We start from the raw sequence: 12,866 nt of genomic DNA on the forward strand, positions 1-12,866 counted from the left end.
AGTGAATCGAACTTAAACGTGTAGTCAAGATGGATGGAATTTGCGCATAATTCAACTCTAATTGCAATTATCACACCTGTTAGGTTTGTATTCAAATTAGTTAGATGATGTACCACAGTGTTAGTTTTTTTACAGAGACATTTGCATCCCTCCTATTTCTTTGCAATATGTACAACTCCTAATATTATTATATATCCTCTATAATGTTAATCTTGTACAGTAATCTTCAAATAAATTAAATACCCTGCTTAGTTTGCAACAATACCGTGTAACAAGTATTTTACATTCATAACACACTCAATAGAATAAACGAAACAAGACAGAAGTAATCATATAACCTTATGTAACGTCTTTTTGCTATCGCAGTTTACCTCTATAAAATAATGTAGGTAACTGAAACACCTGGTCAACGGAATATTCAAATTAAAATAATTATTGACGGATGAATTTGCGATGCTTTTGTGGTGACTGGAATTAATTGATTTTGCATCTATCACTTTTTCGTGTACCAAGTACGATGTGAACTCTCTAAGTTATCTGTATAGTTACAAATTGAATGGACGATTCATTATAAACATAAATACTAAAGCTTATATATTCGACGATGTGCGAAATACTGATCCTTTTACCGAATGATTATTAAGAACGATTTACAGCTCGTTCAGCAGCTGCTATCATCTTAGAAAACTCAGAACTCTCATCGCTAAGTAAATTTGAAGGTGTGTCAAATTCAAGTACTTTCCCGTCATTCATAATGAGCACCCTGTTAAGTGAAAGAACAGTTTGTAGTCGATGGGCTATCGTTAGTATCGTACATTCGGAAAATTCTTGCTGAATTGTACTCTGTACAGCTAACTCCGTTTCTGGATCCACAGCTGCAGTCGCTTCATCCAGAACAAGTATCTGAAATCATTCAGATTGTATAAAATCTGTCTAATCACGTACAAACATCTCATTGCTTATCACGCCGTTAATCCAAAGCTTTTCCAAACCTAGGTGCACTATGGGACTGTGAAATAACTTCCAAGTACAACTTGAAAAACGAACCTTCGTATCTCTAAGCAATGCTCTTGTCAAGCAAAGCAGTTGCCTCTCACCAACGCTCAAGTTATCCCCTCCGAATCCAACAGATGCATCAAGGTGACCGCTTATTGATTGAACTCTGTTCTTTAGTTTGGTTTTTTCTAACGCTGTCCATATTTCTGCATCTGTATGGACTTTAAATGGATCTAGATTTGACCTGGAAATATAATTGCAGTCAGTATCAAAGCGACTTGTCTTCGAATCATGTTTAACATTGCCCGTTAAAGATATACGTACCGGGACAATCTTTTGAAACTTGAAAAGCTACTGCGCATGCGCGAGTCTTATCGGCTGTTCGTGCAGGCTGGCCATCCCGAGTTTCCAGCTCTCAAACTATTTCTGGCGGCGATGTAGTAGATACGAATTTTTGAGATTAGAATCTCAAATAATTGAGGTAGTGACTCGGAAAGGTTTGGGAAGCATTTGTTACTGGGTCGAAAAGTTGATTCTTCAAAGAACGGTCGGAATTTAATACTTACGCTCTTTGAAAATTCAAACGTACACATTTTGCGTAAGTTGGCCAGCCTGCAACGCAGACAAGAATATCGTTGCGGGAAGATTTCGCCGACCAATGAGACTGAATTATTTAGCGCACGCGCAGTTGGTTTTCAAGTTTCAAGAGATTGTCTCGGTATATTACAAACCGTATGGTGCCACTGAACAGTGTTGGGTCTTGAGGAATGATCGAAAGCTTTGTTCTCAAACGGTCAAGGCTTATTTTGGATATATCTATGTCATCTATTTCTATCTTTCCTTTAGCCAGTTCGACCAACCTGAATAGAGCAACAGTAAGGGAACTCTTTCCCGATCCTGTTCTGCCGACGATACCTGATGTACAAGAGTTTAGTATTCTTTAAACTCAATTCAGTTGGAAGTGTAAGGAAAAATGTCTCAAGTAGTTTTAAAGTTATACCGATCTTTTCTCCTGAGTTCACAGTGAATGAAACGTTCTTCAAAATAAGAGGAGCACCCTCTCCATAACTCATGCTGATATTTTGGAACTTTATTACTGCTGCTGATGGCCAATTGGCGGGTGGTTGTACGGTAGGTTGATTGGCACTGCCTTCGATCTCGAGTGTCTACAAGGTACAAAGTTTAATGTATATTACTGGGTGATAATATCTGAACTTTTGCTAGCAAAACTATTGGTGAAGGTTCATTGAGAATTAGGTGCTGCGATAAATTCCGTACCCTGACATAATGATTTATTCTCTCCACGCTAATAAACCTAACTTCCGTTTCTGATACTAATCTTATGGTATACTGGAAGACACCTGCGATGTGCGCTGAGTAAGAAAGAGCCAGTCCAGCTAGAGGCGCCGGAACTGTGTTTTTTAACGCGATAACGAAACCGGCAGTGATACCAGTTATCAATACTGACAAGGAGTCCATTCGCACCGCCAACCATCTCATGGCTACGCAGCACATGAACAGGCACTTGCTGTTTTCATCAAATATTTTCGAAAATCTGTGAACACAAAGAATCAAATATGAAATGCGTCAATCTAATCCAGAGTACAAATAATTATCTCTCGTCTATACGAGTGCAAGAAATGCACACTGTGATTTCAAACATTCGTTTTCGAGGATACTATTTGATCATATCCTTACTTTGCTCTAAAATCACGCTCTTTTTCAAAGGCGTGTATTGTGCTGAGTCCTTGAACCGTGGCAGTAACGTAGCTAAAGACCGGTGCACGGGATTTGTTTTCCATGCGTCTCAGGTCTCGGCCGGCAACTCTAAGCAACGTGTACATTCAGTTGGTAGGCGATAGTTTTTCCGTGACATTCGCAGGATCTCACTCATGATATTCTTACCTGAATATTTTGCTGAGGAAATAGTAGATGGCGCTAAGTATAAACAAAGGTACTACAAACCACGGAAATACCACGCAGATGACCACCATGGCAAAAAACAGTATAAAGGTATATTGCAAGATACTGGTAAGACTCAACGGCAGCTTGCTGTCCACTGCAATAAAGCAAAAAGAGATATTTCAAAAATCAATAGAATCTTCCATCGATGTCAATACACTTTCAGGTATGAGTGTTACTATTAGATAGACGATGAATATAAAAGCTCAGCGTACCTTCGTCCATGTCTCTGCTGAACAAGTGTTGTATCCTTCCGCTGGGAGTAGTGTCGAAAAATCTCATCGGACTTGTGATTATTTTTTTAAACAAATTGTTGTGCAAGTTTGTGGAAGCTGTTATCGTTGCCTTTGTGAAAGCTAAACTTCGCAGCAAACTTGACAACACTATCACTCCAACCATACCAGCATAGACGATTCGATAATACTCAAAATTAGGATTATCGTGTATGCTTGTAGAAATAATCGTCCGGTTATTTGTCACGATGGATGTGTTCTACGAAACAAACCTCCAACGTGAATTCTTTTTGTATCAAGGTACGCATTTAGCCATTGAAATACAGCATTTGGTATGTTTGTCTGAACGAAAAGTACTTTAAGAACTGCAAGTACTCAATGAGAAAATAAGGAAAGAGTTGCTCGGATGTTACAATTGTGATACTTACACCTGAACCAGCTCTTAACCATGTTGCGAGCCACCAGGAACTGAACGCATTGCTTCCAACGCTCACAAAAAACGTTACAATTACAATAAAGCAAAAGAAGTAACCACCCGCTGCTGTGATGAATGAGTGATACGTATGTGCTTCTATAGTTCCTTGTTGAAGATTCTCGGCTACGGTTAATCCCGTACCTGTAACGGGACATGGACGCGATGATGACAATGGATGCAGAAAAGGTATATCGTAGCATTACAATTTATTGCTTTTTTTGAACTTGGATCCAAGTGTACTTTCGATATTATGGAGCATGAGTAACTGGAGTTGACGCTGTTATGAATATCTACTAAAACCAGAAGCAGATAATTAAATTTTCGTGCTTCTTTTCTTCATTTGATAGCAAGGCATTACTGCAATACTCACCAGGAGTTCCAACGTTTTCCATATTATCAGCACTAACGTGGGAGCTGTTCTTTGCAATACTAATTGTATTGCCCTGATGAGGTGAGGTGTTATTCACCGATTGCGGAAGCTCTTCAATTTTTTCACTGAAACAAACGTTTCCTTTCTATTATGCGTGAAACTAGCCCGATTTATGTGATGCCAAGTAACGTAGAAATCTTACTTTACAATATCCGTTTCTTCAGTGTTACTTTCAGCTGAAATAGCTGCAACCATTAACGCATATTCGTTTCCCAGTTTCATCAACTCGTCATGAGTACCATGTTCAATGATTTTACCGTCACGCATCATGTAAATGTCGTCACAACGATTCAAATACTGAAGTAAATCCAAGGTTCAGTTAAATAATAACACACACTGGCAAGCACCATGAATAATACGAACTCAAACTTACGTGAATTTGATGAGTTACAAAGAGTACAGTTTTTCCACGCAAGGCTCCTAGTATGTAGTTATCAAAAATGAAAGATCCGACGCGTGCATCAACGGCGCTCAATGGATCATCGAGAAAGTAAATATCTCTGAAAGAAACACATTTCACGAGGGAACGTTAAGCCACTAATTATTTTTTCTGTACTGAGCAAGAGCTCAGAACAGTAAGTCGACCTTACCGATTGGCATATAGCGCTCTAGCCAGTGCAACTCTTTGCTTTTGGCCACCCGATAGATTCACTCCGTTTTCTCCAATTTCTTCCTGATCACCTCCTGACATCATGTTGATATCTTGGGTCAAGTTGGATGCATAAATCGCTTTATAATACCGGGCATTGTCAAACTGGAGACCAAACAATATGTTATCTCTCAATGAAGCGTTAGTTATCCAAGCTTGTTGGCTGACGTAGGCGCAGGAACCATCTCTCATCACCTGACCTTCATTTATTCGAAGTTGGCCCAAGGCTGCAAGCAGCAGACTGGACTTTCCGCTACCTACATGTCCACAGATTCCAATTAATTTGCCCTTCGGTGCCTCGAAAGTTATGTCAAAAAGAATTTCAGTATATTCAGTACTCGTCGTAGGCTTATTGAGTTTTTCCTTTTCACTGTGGTCCCCTAAATTTGAAGTATTGTTCTTCCTGTATCGCAAAATACTTTGTATTAGAATAAAATTGAGTCGTTAATATGCCGCCGCTACCAAGCTTATTTTTGACCCGCTTGGATTAGAGGGTAAAAAATCGACTTTGCCCATATGTACAATACACTGTAAAAAATTGGTGGTGTAAAGTATAAAGGTATGCGTGGTCAAATTTAACACCGAGGAAATCCAAAAACTTACACTTTGCATGTATTAAAGGAAAAAACGGTGTTTGTTTATAATTATTAACACCGTTGTGAGTATAGACTGAATTCGTTGGTAAATACTACAAATTAACATCCGTCTGTGATGAATTGTTGGTTCTGGTGTAAATTGTTGTACGATTTATTCTATTACAGTGGATAGGATTAATTAGTTTTGACTGGCATAATTCAGTGTTACAGGCTTATTTCGAGCTTGTGTTGATCCACTGCTTTAACGCTAAATGCGAGTTATAACAAGTACCACAGGTAACCAGCAGCCGTCCACTGACGCTAATTTTTCTGAAAAAAAAAAAAAAAAAAAAAAAATGAGACTCAAGGATATAATAACCTCGACGAAACTTTTTAATTTAATCATTCAAGATTCCTACCGATTATCTGCGGTCACCTGTGGAACACTACAAGGCCACTGCTTGAGTTCCACGATTGCAAATTAATAAACACGCTGCAACAACGATGTATTGCACAATTAAAAATTAAATAAAAAAATTCTTTATAGCCACACAGACGTAAATTTTTTAATTTCAAGTACAACCAGTAATTTCGGTGTTCTTACGTCACCTGTGTGACCTCTTGCACATAGTCAAAGTAATTGGTGAAACTAGATATGCAGCTTTTTTAACATCGCGCGTTTTGACACTGTTTATTAATTCCATAAACGGAGTAGACTTCTTGGGACTAGGCACGGTGTTAAAATGGTGGCAAATTTAACACCATTTTTTTACAGTGCATCTTCAATAATCTCGTTGTGTCATTCACCTTATTTTCTCCGCAGTTTCAGAATTTTCTTTCGTCCGGTTATCAAATGTGTTGCAAGCAAATGTTCCATGATTAATTGCAACAGCTTGGGATTTGAAAATCGGTTTTAAAATGGTGCAACCACTATCTTCCAAGAGTAATACACTCTGTAAAATAAATTCATTGAATTCTAGAATGAACATGAATTTTTCACAAAAATCCAAAGCTGACAAATGTTAATAGTTCACAGCATGCCTAGGTGTAAATTCAATATATACAATACAAAACCGTCGAAAGATATTTCAAATTGTTGATAAAAATCTTGCAAGAAAAATCGATTATTCAAAATTGGTGAAGTGTCTTAATAATATATTTTCCAACACCTGCTTGGAAAGTTCGATTTTTGAAATATGGGTAGCGTGCCTCGTTTCCGAACAATGCGGTAAAACAATGTTGGTGCATGCGCAAAACTGATATGCTATATTTTACTCACTAGGGCTTTCTCTGGCGCATGCGCACCACCGAATAACTCAATTTTACGCACTGCCATTAAACGTAAGCTGCCTAATCCTAATTAATTAAGGTCTTATTGATGCCTTCGGTGTTTTTCAAATCAAGCTTTCTTTCACAAGTGTTGGAAATTTTTTTTGACACTTGCGAGTTGAGCAGTTGCCGAACTGCCTGTTCGCTTATAACTCAAGAACTACTGAACCGATTTACATTCTTTTTTCCGTGGATAGCTACAACTTCTGGCTAGGTTTTAGGCAATATTGTGTTACAACTAGATCAATAATTTTGGAGACAACGACATTTGTAAGCCAAGTTGGAATGGGATCACATCTACCATCGCATAGGCTGACTATAAACTCTTAAAGATAGAGGAGAGTAATGTTGAACAGTTTTCAACTTCTCGATGAACTCTACAAAAAAGTCCGCAAGAGTACATGGCCATGTAAGTCTAATAGTTTTCTCACAAAAAGCGTTTGAAAATATCCGCAGGCGAAGCCGCAAACAGTTAAGCCGCTAATCAAGTATAAGGGGCCTTTTAAATATTACGTCACAGTCTTGGCCATTTCGTAATTTCATATTCACAAAAAGTATTCCCGAGTACCAACCTTCATTCTGTCGAACGAAATTTTAGCTGAGACCATAGCTTCAATGCCATATTGGAAAAGGGTAAGTGAAAAAGCAAACCGGGAGTCTAGAAGAGATACGTAGGAGAATACCTGAAACGGAAAAACAAGAAATGATCATCCACGAAGTGCAAATGCTTTGGATTCGAATATCTATTCTAGAAATTACGTTGCTTGTCAATTACATTAAATTCAATCACTAGTCTAAAACTGAAATCAAAAACTAGTCCTTGGGTTTCAAATTTGTTACACGCAAATTCACCAACTCTCTGTAATATATGTATACGTATATGTAAGCGGTAATTTACCTGTGACGCTGTCAAATTACTTCCTGTAGAAATGTGAGCGAGTACGGTCATGACTGTAGAAATAACCGGTATGGTAGGTGCCACAGAAACACTTAAGCTTTGGCAGTAAGAAGTCTTAAGGAGAACGTGTCGTTCCTTTTTTCTAATATCTGTAAAAATTTCAGTTTCTACCTTCGTGATATATCACTAAATACATAAATATACGCAGTCGTTTTGACTAATGCATATTTGATCTAAATTGCTGTTCTGCTCTGTTCCAACTTCGACTGAATAATACATACCCAGAAGGTCTTGGCTAAAACTTTGCTCCCACGCGTACATTTTTATTAATTTAATGTAATCCAGGATCTCATTCACGAGTCTGACTCTCATGTCCGAAATCTTAACTACTTCAGATTGGAAATACCCGTACAGACGAGATATCATAAACTGCAATAGAAAAAAAAAAACACATTGACAGACAATGTGCGCAATGTGACTCATGTGTAGAATTCTTAACGTTGTCAAATAGTAAGAAAACCGACCTGAGCTGGATAGAAGAAGACGAATGCCGTCATTCCGATAAGTGCCATGGGGCCGAGGAGCCAAAAGATGTAAAATGCTGCATACACTGTTGTTATTGGTCCTGCGATAATCAGTGACCCATAGATAACCATATCGAATATTCTCTGGTCATCATTGGAAAACATGTTGATGACCTTTAATTTAAGATAGAATAAAATACAAGTTTTAATTAACCATGGTTGATTACAATGTCTGTATATCTTTGCTATCGTGGTAAACAAACTGAAGTTTACCTCTCCGATACTTTTGTTTCCCAAATTATTAACCCGAGAAATTTTTCTGTACAGCAAATTGAAACAGGCTGATCTCAACCGCAAAGCTGTTCTGTAATTCAGGGCCCATGCCCAACTAAACAACAATGCTCGCAACAGTTCGGAGACGGTAAGAAGTAAGGCCCACTTGACACCCTCAATGTAGGGCATATCTTCCGATTCTACGTATTCAAGTAGCTTTCGCGCTAACACGGTCTGGAAAATAAAATTGGCGGTGATATGAGAATTTCACAAGTTTTGGTCAATGCGCTGTTTCGACAACTGGCATTTAAAGTGATTGTGCAACTCACTGGGTTGACGAAACCGAGAATGAGACAGGCTGTGTATACGACGCACGAGGCAAAAAATCTTGTACGAAAGAACTTCCAGGCCACTCTGCTAAACGAAGCTTTCGCTGGTCCTTTTCTAACTAATTCGTCTTTCCACAGGCGTTCTAATCTAATTGAAAAATTGCATCGATGGAGTTACGGAAAATTTCATCTGCTCATCCTGATGTAGATTGAATGATATCACCAAAGTCAAGACGAGGTAGAAAATTGTATGTATCTTATTAAGGGAGGAGATACCTTTATCATTTTCTTTTCCATGAAACGATAGGTGAACATATTAAAAATATGATAATAAATTCGCAGAACGAAATTTCAAGTATTTTCGATGTTATTGTGGACGAGTGTCAAAAGTATTCCAGCCAAGAACCGGAAGTACCGATAATTCTTTTTCAGTTACCGTTTTCGAGAGCCGAGGATCGCAGTAAATTCTTCTACGTGTTGAAACTTCAGACGCGTTTTTCTCAAAAACCGTATTCTTAGAACTTGTGTGACGTATAGCTTAAAAACTAATCAAAGTATTTTGATGAAATTTGGTACAAATCTTTACGACTCTGTTATCACGAATTCACCGTGATCCGAAGAGTTATATCTCCGCCGTTTTGTATGATTTCAAAAACAAAACAAAAAAAAAATATCCTTTGTAACAGCCTGTTGTAATAGTCTGTCCTTTAAAACGAAATAATAAAAAATCATGAAAATCGGTGATTTTTGCCTTGCCTGAAGGAATCTCCCTCCACAAAGTCATTCGACATTACAATCTTATTACCATCTAATCTCTTCGAATTAGCTTAAGCAAGTCAGAATCCTCAGCATATATTTATATTCAAATAGATCGTATCAAAAAAGAATCTTACAACACGAAGATTGAATTAAAAAGAAACTGCCTCAAAAAAGGTTAGTGGTTCAAGAATATAATTTAACTTTGAAGTTACTCTGTAATATTAAGGTTACTGTTTAAGAAAATCATCGATTTTATACTGACGCTTTCGGCATAGCGCGATCGATGGTTTCGTCGCAATCAACAGCTGGACTAAAATTGATATAAAAAAATTTACTATCACCTGTCAGCGTTGTAATTGCAGTCGTCGTAAGGTGATACAGCCGGTAATTCTTCCATTGTTATTCCAGTTCGAAATGCTTTATACATATACGTCGACACCCATGAAAAAGTGATAAAAGAAAAAAGTCCAGCGCTGTCTATGGGCATCGTACCTATCACCCTAGAATTCATAACCATAAAATTGTTGCAGACTACTTGAATAAAAAAACCATAGAAGTGTCTCGTTGCTTTAAGTCACCAATATAGGAACTTTAATATAGACAAGAACTTCAACCTCATGCATTGTTAAAGTAATTTAAATAAAATGAAACACTTACTTTCCCTTTTTGCGAACTGGGATGAGATTTCTCAAGGAATTATTGTATCGGTCGATCGCTTTCCTTCGCGAATAAATCGGCACGCTCATATTGCTATCCTGATCGAATGATCGAGGATCCTCCTCGTTTCCATCCATGTTCTTTGATCTGTTGAAGAGAATGGGAAGTGGAGATAAAATTTGTCTTTGTAAAAAGACTAGTAAATCAGCCTTTAGTTACAATATCAACGATGTGCTTGAGATTTCCGAAAAGAAAGTTGCAAAAATGGAAAAAAAAAAAAAAACATGATCACTATCAGACTAGCCGACCAACCTTTTATGTATTACAAATATTCCAAGACTCGGATTAAGTAGATTCCCAAATTGAACAAGAATTATCCAAAAGTCAACGTAACGTAGCAGAAACTGATGCCTAGTTCGACGTATCGAAGATTGTTCAACAAATATTGTACGACGCTTTGGAATGAATGGAGAAGGATTAAGAAAGTAATTTTTTCCCCCTCACAATTAGTAACGTCTACATCATTAGGAAAATCTCAGCAAACTGAGATTTCCTCGAAAGATAAATAAATACACAGAAATGCCGGTGACATGTCGCGTACTTTCTTATTTCCTTGTATGTTTGCCGTGGTACGTATCACGTTTCGTCTACGCGTGCGTAAAAGCGTGGCTTCCTGCGTACGCAACATGTCTTGATAAAGAGCATTTGGGTCAATACAAGTATATACCGGTTAAATGTATTAGGCCCGATAGACAAGGGTCAGTACAGTATTTTTGACAGTACTTTATGAAGGGGATGCTATACTCATGTTGAACCTGAATCAATACATTTGACAAGCAGCATTCGACATATTACATATAAATTTTTGAACGGTTGAAGGAAATTATCCATCAATCAAAACCGGTCGTCATTATCCGGTGTTGTTATTCCTGTAATTATTGTGCATCAACGATTACATGTTGCTATTCGCTATAATGTATGATCATAGAGCACTACGTATGTTTTGTACAAAAGCTACTATAACAGTCGCTGAGTGTAATTTACTACTTGTAAAAAGCAGATGAAATCATTCTTGGTTGTTACATATTTGTTGAGAACTTGTTTGAGGAATCGTTCGATTAATTACAAGCTGCGTCTTTGTGGTGGAGTTGCATTGTAACATACTTACGTCAGCGATAACCTGTCAATGTAAGATCGGCAATAGACTGATAGATAAATAAAAAAAGGTTCGAGATTACAGAGAGCGACAGAAGCAATCGATCGATAAGAAATGATAAAAATCAACTTCAACCGGAGCGCTTTAGGGAGGCGTGAGAACGCAATCCAGTTGGCGAACAGTGTACACGTATGTATGCAAGTGCAGTTTAATCTCTTATAGGTGTATAGTTTTACAAAACAAGTTCATTTCTATCTCGAATAAGAACTGATAAAACCCTGGTATGTTTCGTAATACGCGTTTAATCGGGATGATCAGTTCTTCTTTAGTGAAACTCTTGAAAAATATGTTGAGAGTCGAACGATAGTGATGAAAAATCTTTTGATAAATATTTTACAATTCAAAAACGTATTTAATTATAATTTATGCGTAGTTAATACACAGCTTGGAGAATCTCGCTGGCCCAAATGTCAAGCAATGTTACGTGTAAAAATACAAAAATTAGTAACCGCACTATGTTGATTGCAAGAATTGTTATTTACCAAGTGGAGGAAAGTTATTCATGAGTGTGGTTGGGACAATTCCTCGATCTTTTATTAAATTTAAATAATGAACTCATCGTTTGCAATTGACTTTCAATACAATTTGCATATCTGCTGTTCTGCTATAATAATTTTTATCATCGTTTTATGTGTTAACGAGATACAAGTTTCACACTTATCTCACCGTAGTTGCATTTAATTCTAGTCGCTTTTAATGATAAACTTGAATTAAAACTTTTTTTTTATGCCGTACGCATATCTGCAAGTTCCTGCCAATGGATTTCAGGTAACACAGCATGATCGCGATGCATTAGAATAGCTTATTGCAGAGACTGTTTTCAATTGTAAACATTGTTTTTTTACTCAGTAGGCATCTCCAAGTTGCCGGCGAAACATTCCAGATAACACAGCACAGTAAAAAATAAAAATTAATCAACCGTACGAAGTTTATCGAATAATCATTCGACAATATCAAGATATTTTATTTGATTGTAATAATTGCTCTTACTCGTCGTCCAACTCATTTCCTACGGTGTCCCGAATTCCGTTCCCAACATTTCCACTGTCCTCCAGATCCGCAGCTCGTTCGAGTTTTCGCATAATTTTAACGTCCGTTCGTTTTCCAGCCGAGAATTATTTTCCTGTGCAATATATCACAGAACGCGTAGTTGGCAGTATTAATTTAAAATAAATTTGAATCGGCACGCGTCACTTGGTCAACTGATAGGACAGACAGGTCGTCTACGGTTTATAAATATCAAACGGCGATTAGACGCGACGTTTCAACGATCGTTATCTGAGTTGGTTGGCGAAATCATTTGACGTAATATTTTGCCGAATTATAAAACCTAACTCAAAAATTGACCCAGTTACACGTATCTCACAGACGTACCAATGTCGGCTTGGACGAGCCACTTCACCGAAGGCTCACTTTCGTCTGTCGGCGTTGCGTCGTAACGACGTAGTGTTGGATCCCTACCACCGGAGGCAGTACTGTTTACTTATTTTAGGCCCCGTAGACCATTGGGCAACATTTCCGATAGTCGCAAAGGTGGATGGCGTGGGATGGTTCTTAAGCA

General features: G+C 37.7%; 1 protein-coding gene and 1 long non-coding RNA gene across 6 annotated transcripts; both read right to left on the reverse strand.

The window, feature by feature from the left end:
- Positions 1 to 159: 159 nt before the first annotated feature.
- LOC107225820 (ATP-binding cassette sub-family C member 5) lies at positions 160 to 12,866 on the reverse strand. 5 transcript variants are annotated; one of them, XM_046730147.1, is made up of 24 exons: positions 12,680 to 12,861; positions 12,296 to 12,428; positions 10,090 to 10,236; positions 9,774 to 9,932; positions 8,674 to 8,821; positions 8,345 to 8,578; positions 8,072 to 8,245; positions 7,829 to 7,976; positions 7,548 to 7,696; positions 7,222 to 7,332; positions 6,128 to 6,273; positions 4,687 to 5,148; positions 4,470 to 4,596; positions 4,239 to 4,393; positions 4,037 to 4,161; positions 3,620 to 3,807; positions 3,174 to 3,450; positions 2,902 to 3,055; positions 2,695 to 2,823; positions 2,275 to 2,551; positions 1,997 to 2,162; positions 1,728 to 1,911; positions 1,048 to 1,240; positions 160 to 903 (listed from the first exon to the last, which is right to left on the reverse strand). In XM_046730147.1, the coding sequence occupies exons 2-24, from the start codon at positions 12,385 to 12,387 to the stop codon at positions 640 to 642; spliced, it is 4,209 nt and encodes a 1,402-aa protein (XP_046586103.1). In that variant the 5' UTR covers positions 12,388 to 12,428; positions 12,680 to 12,861; the 3' UTR covers positions 160 to 639. The 5 variants fall into 5 exon arrangements, with proteins under 5 accessions (XP_046586103.1, XP_015521892.2, XP_015521894.2 ...); XM_015666406.2 differs by having other exon boundaries at positions 12,296 to 12,861; XM_015666408.2 differs by lacking the exons at positions 12,296 to 12,428; positions 12,680 to 12,861 and adding an exon at positions 10,402 to 10,665.
- LOC124292700 lies at positions 5,740 to 6,121 on the reverse strand. Its single transcript, XR_006902566.1, has 2 exons — positions 5,930 to 6,121; positions 5,740 to 5,813 (listed from the first exon to the last, which is right to left on the reverse strand). It is a non-coding gene; the product is annotated as an uncharacterized LOC124292700 (long non-coding RNA).

The sequence above is a fragment of the Neodiprion lecontei genome, chromosome 2 (genome assembly GCF_021901455.1).
Source record: "Neodiprion lecontei isolate iyNeoLeco1 chromosome 2, iyNeoLeco1.1, whole genome shotgun sequence".
NCBI classification, from domain to species: domain Eukaryota; kingdom Metazoa; phylum Arthropoda; class Insecta; order Hymenoptera; family Diprionidae; genus Neodiprion; species Neodiprion lecontei.

Coding starts and splice junctions, on each gene's coding strand:
- LOC107225820 (XM_046730147.1), bottom strand. CDS start 12,387: ATGCGAAAACTCGAACGAGCTGCGGATCTGGAGGACAGTGGAAATGTT. Junction 3,451..3,619: donor GGTTAAGAGCTGGTTCAGGT/GTAAGTATCACA, acceptor TTTGTTTCGTAG/AACACATCCATCGTGACAAA. Junction 904..1,047: donor CATTGCTTAGAGATACGAAG/GTTCGTTTTTCA, acceptor GAATGATTTCAG/ATACTTGTTCTGGATGAAGC.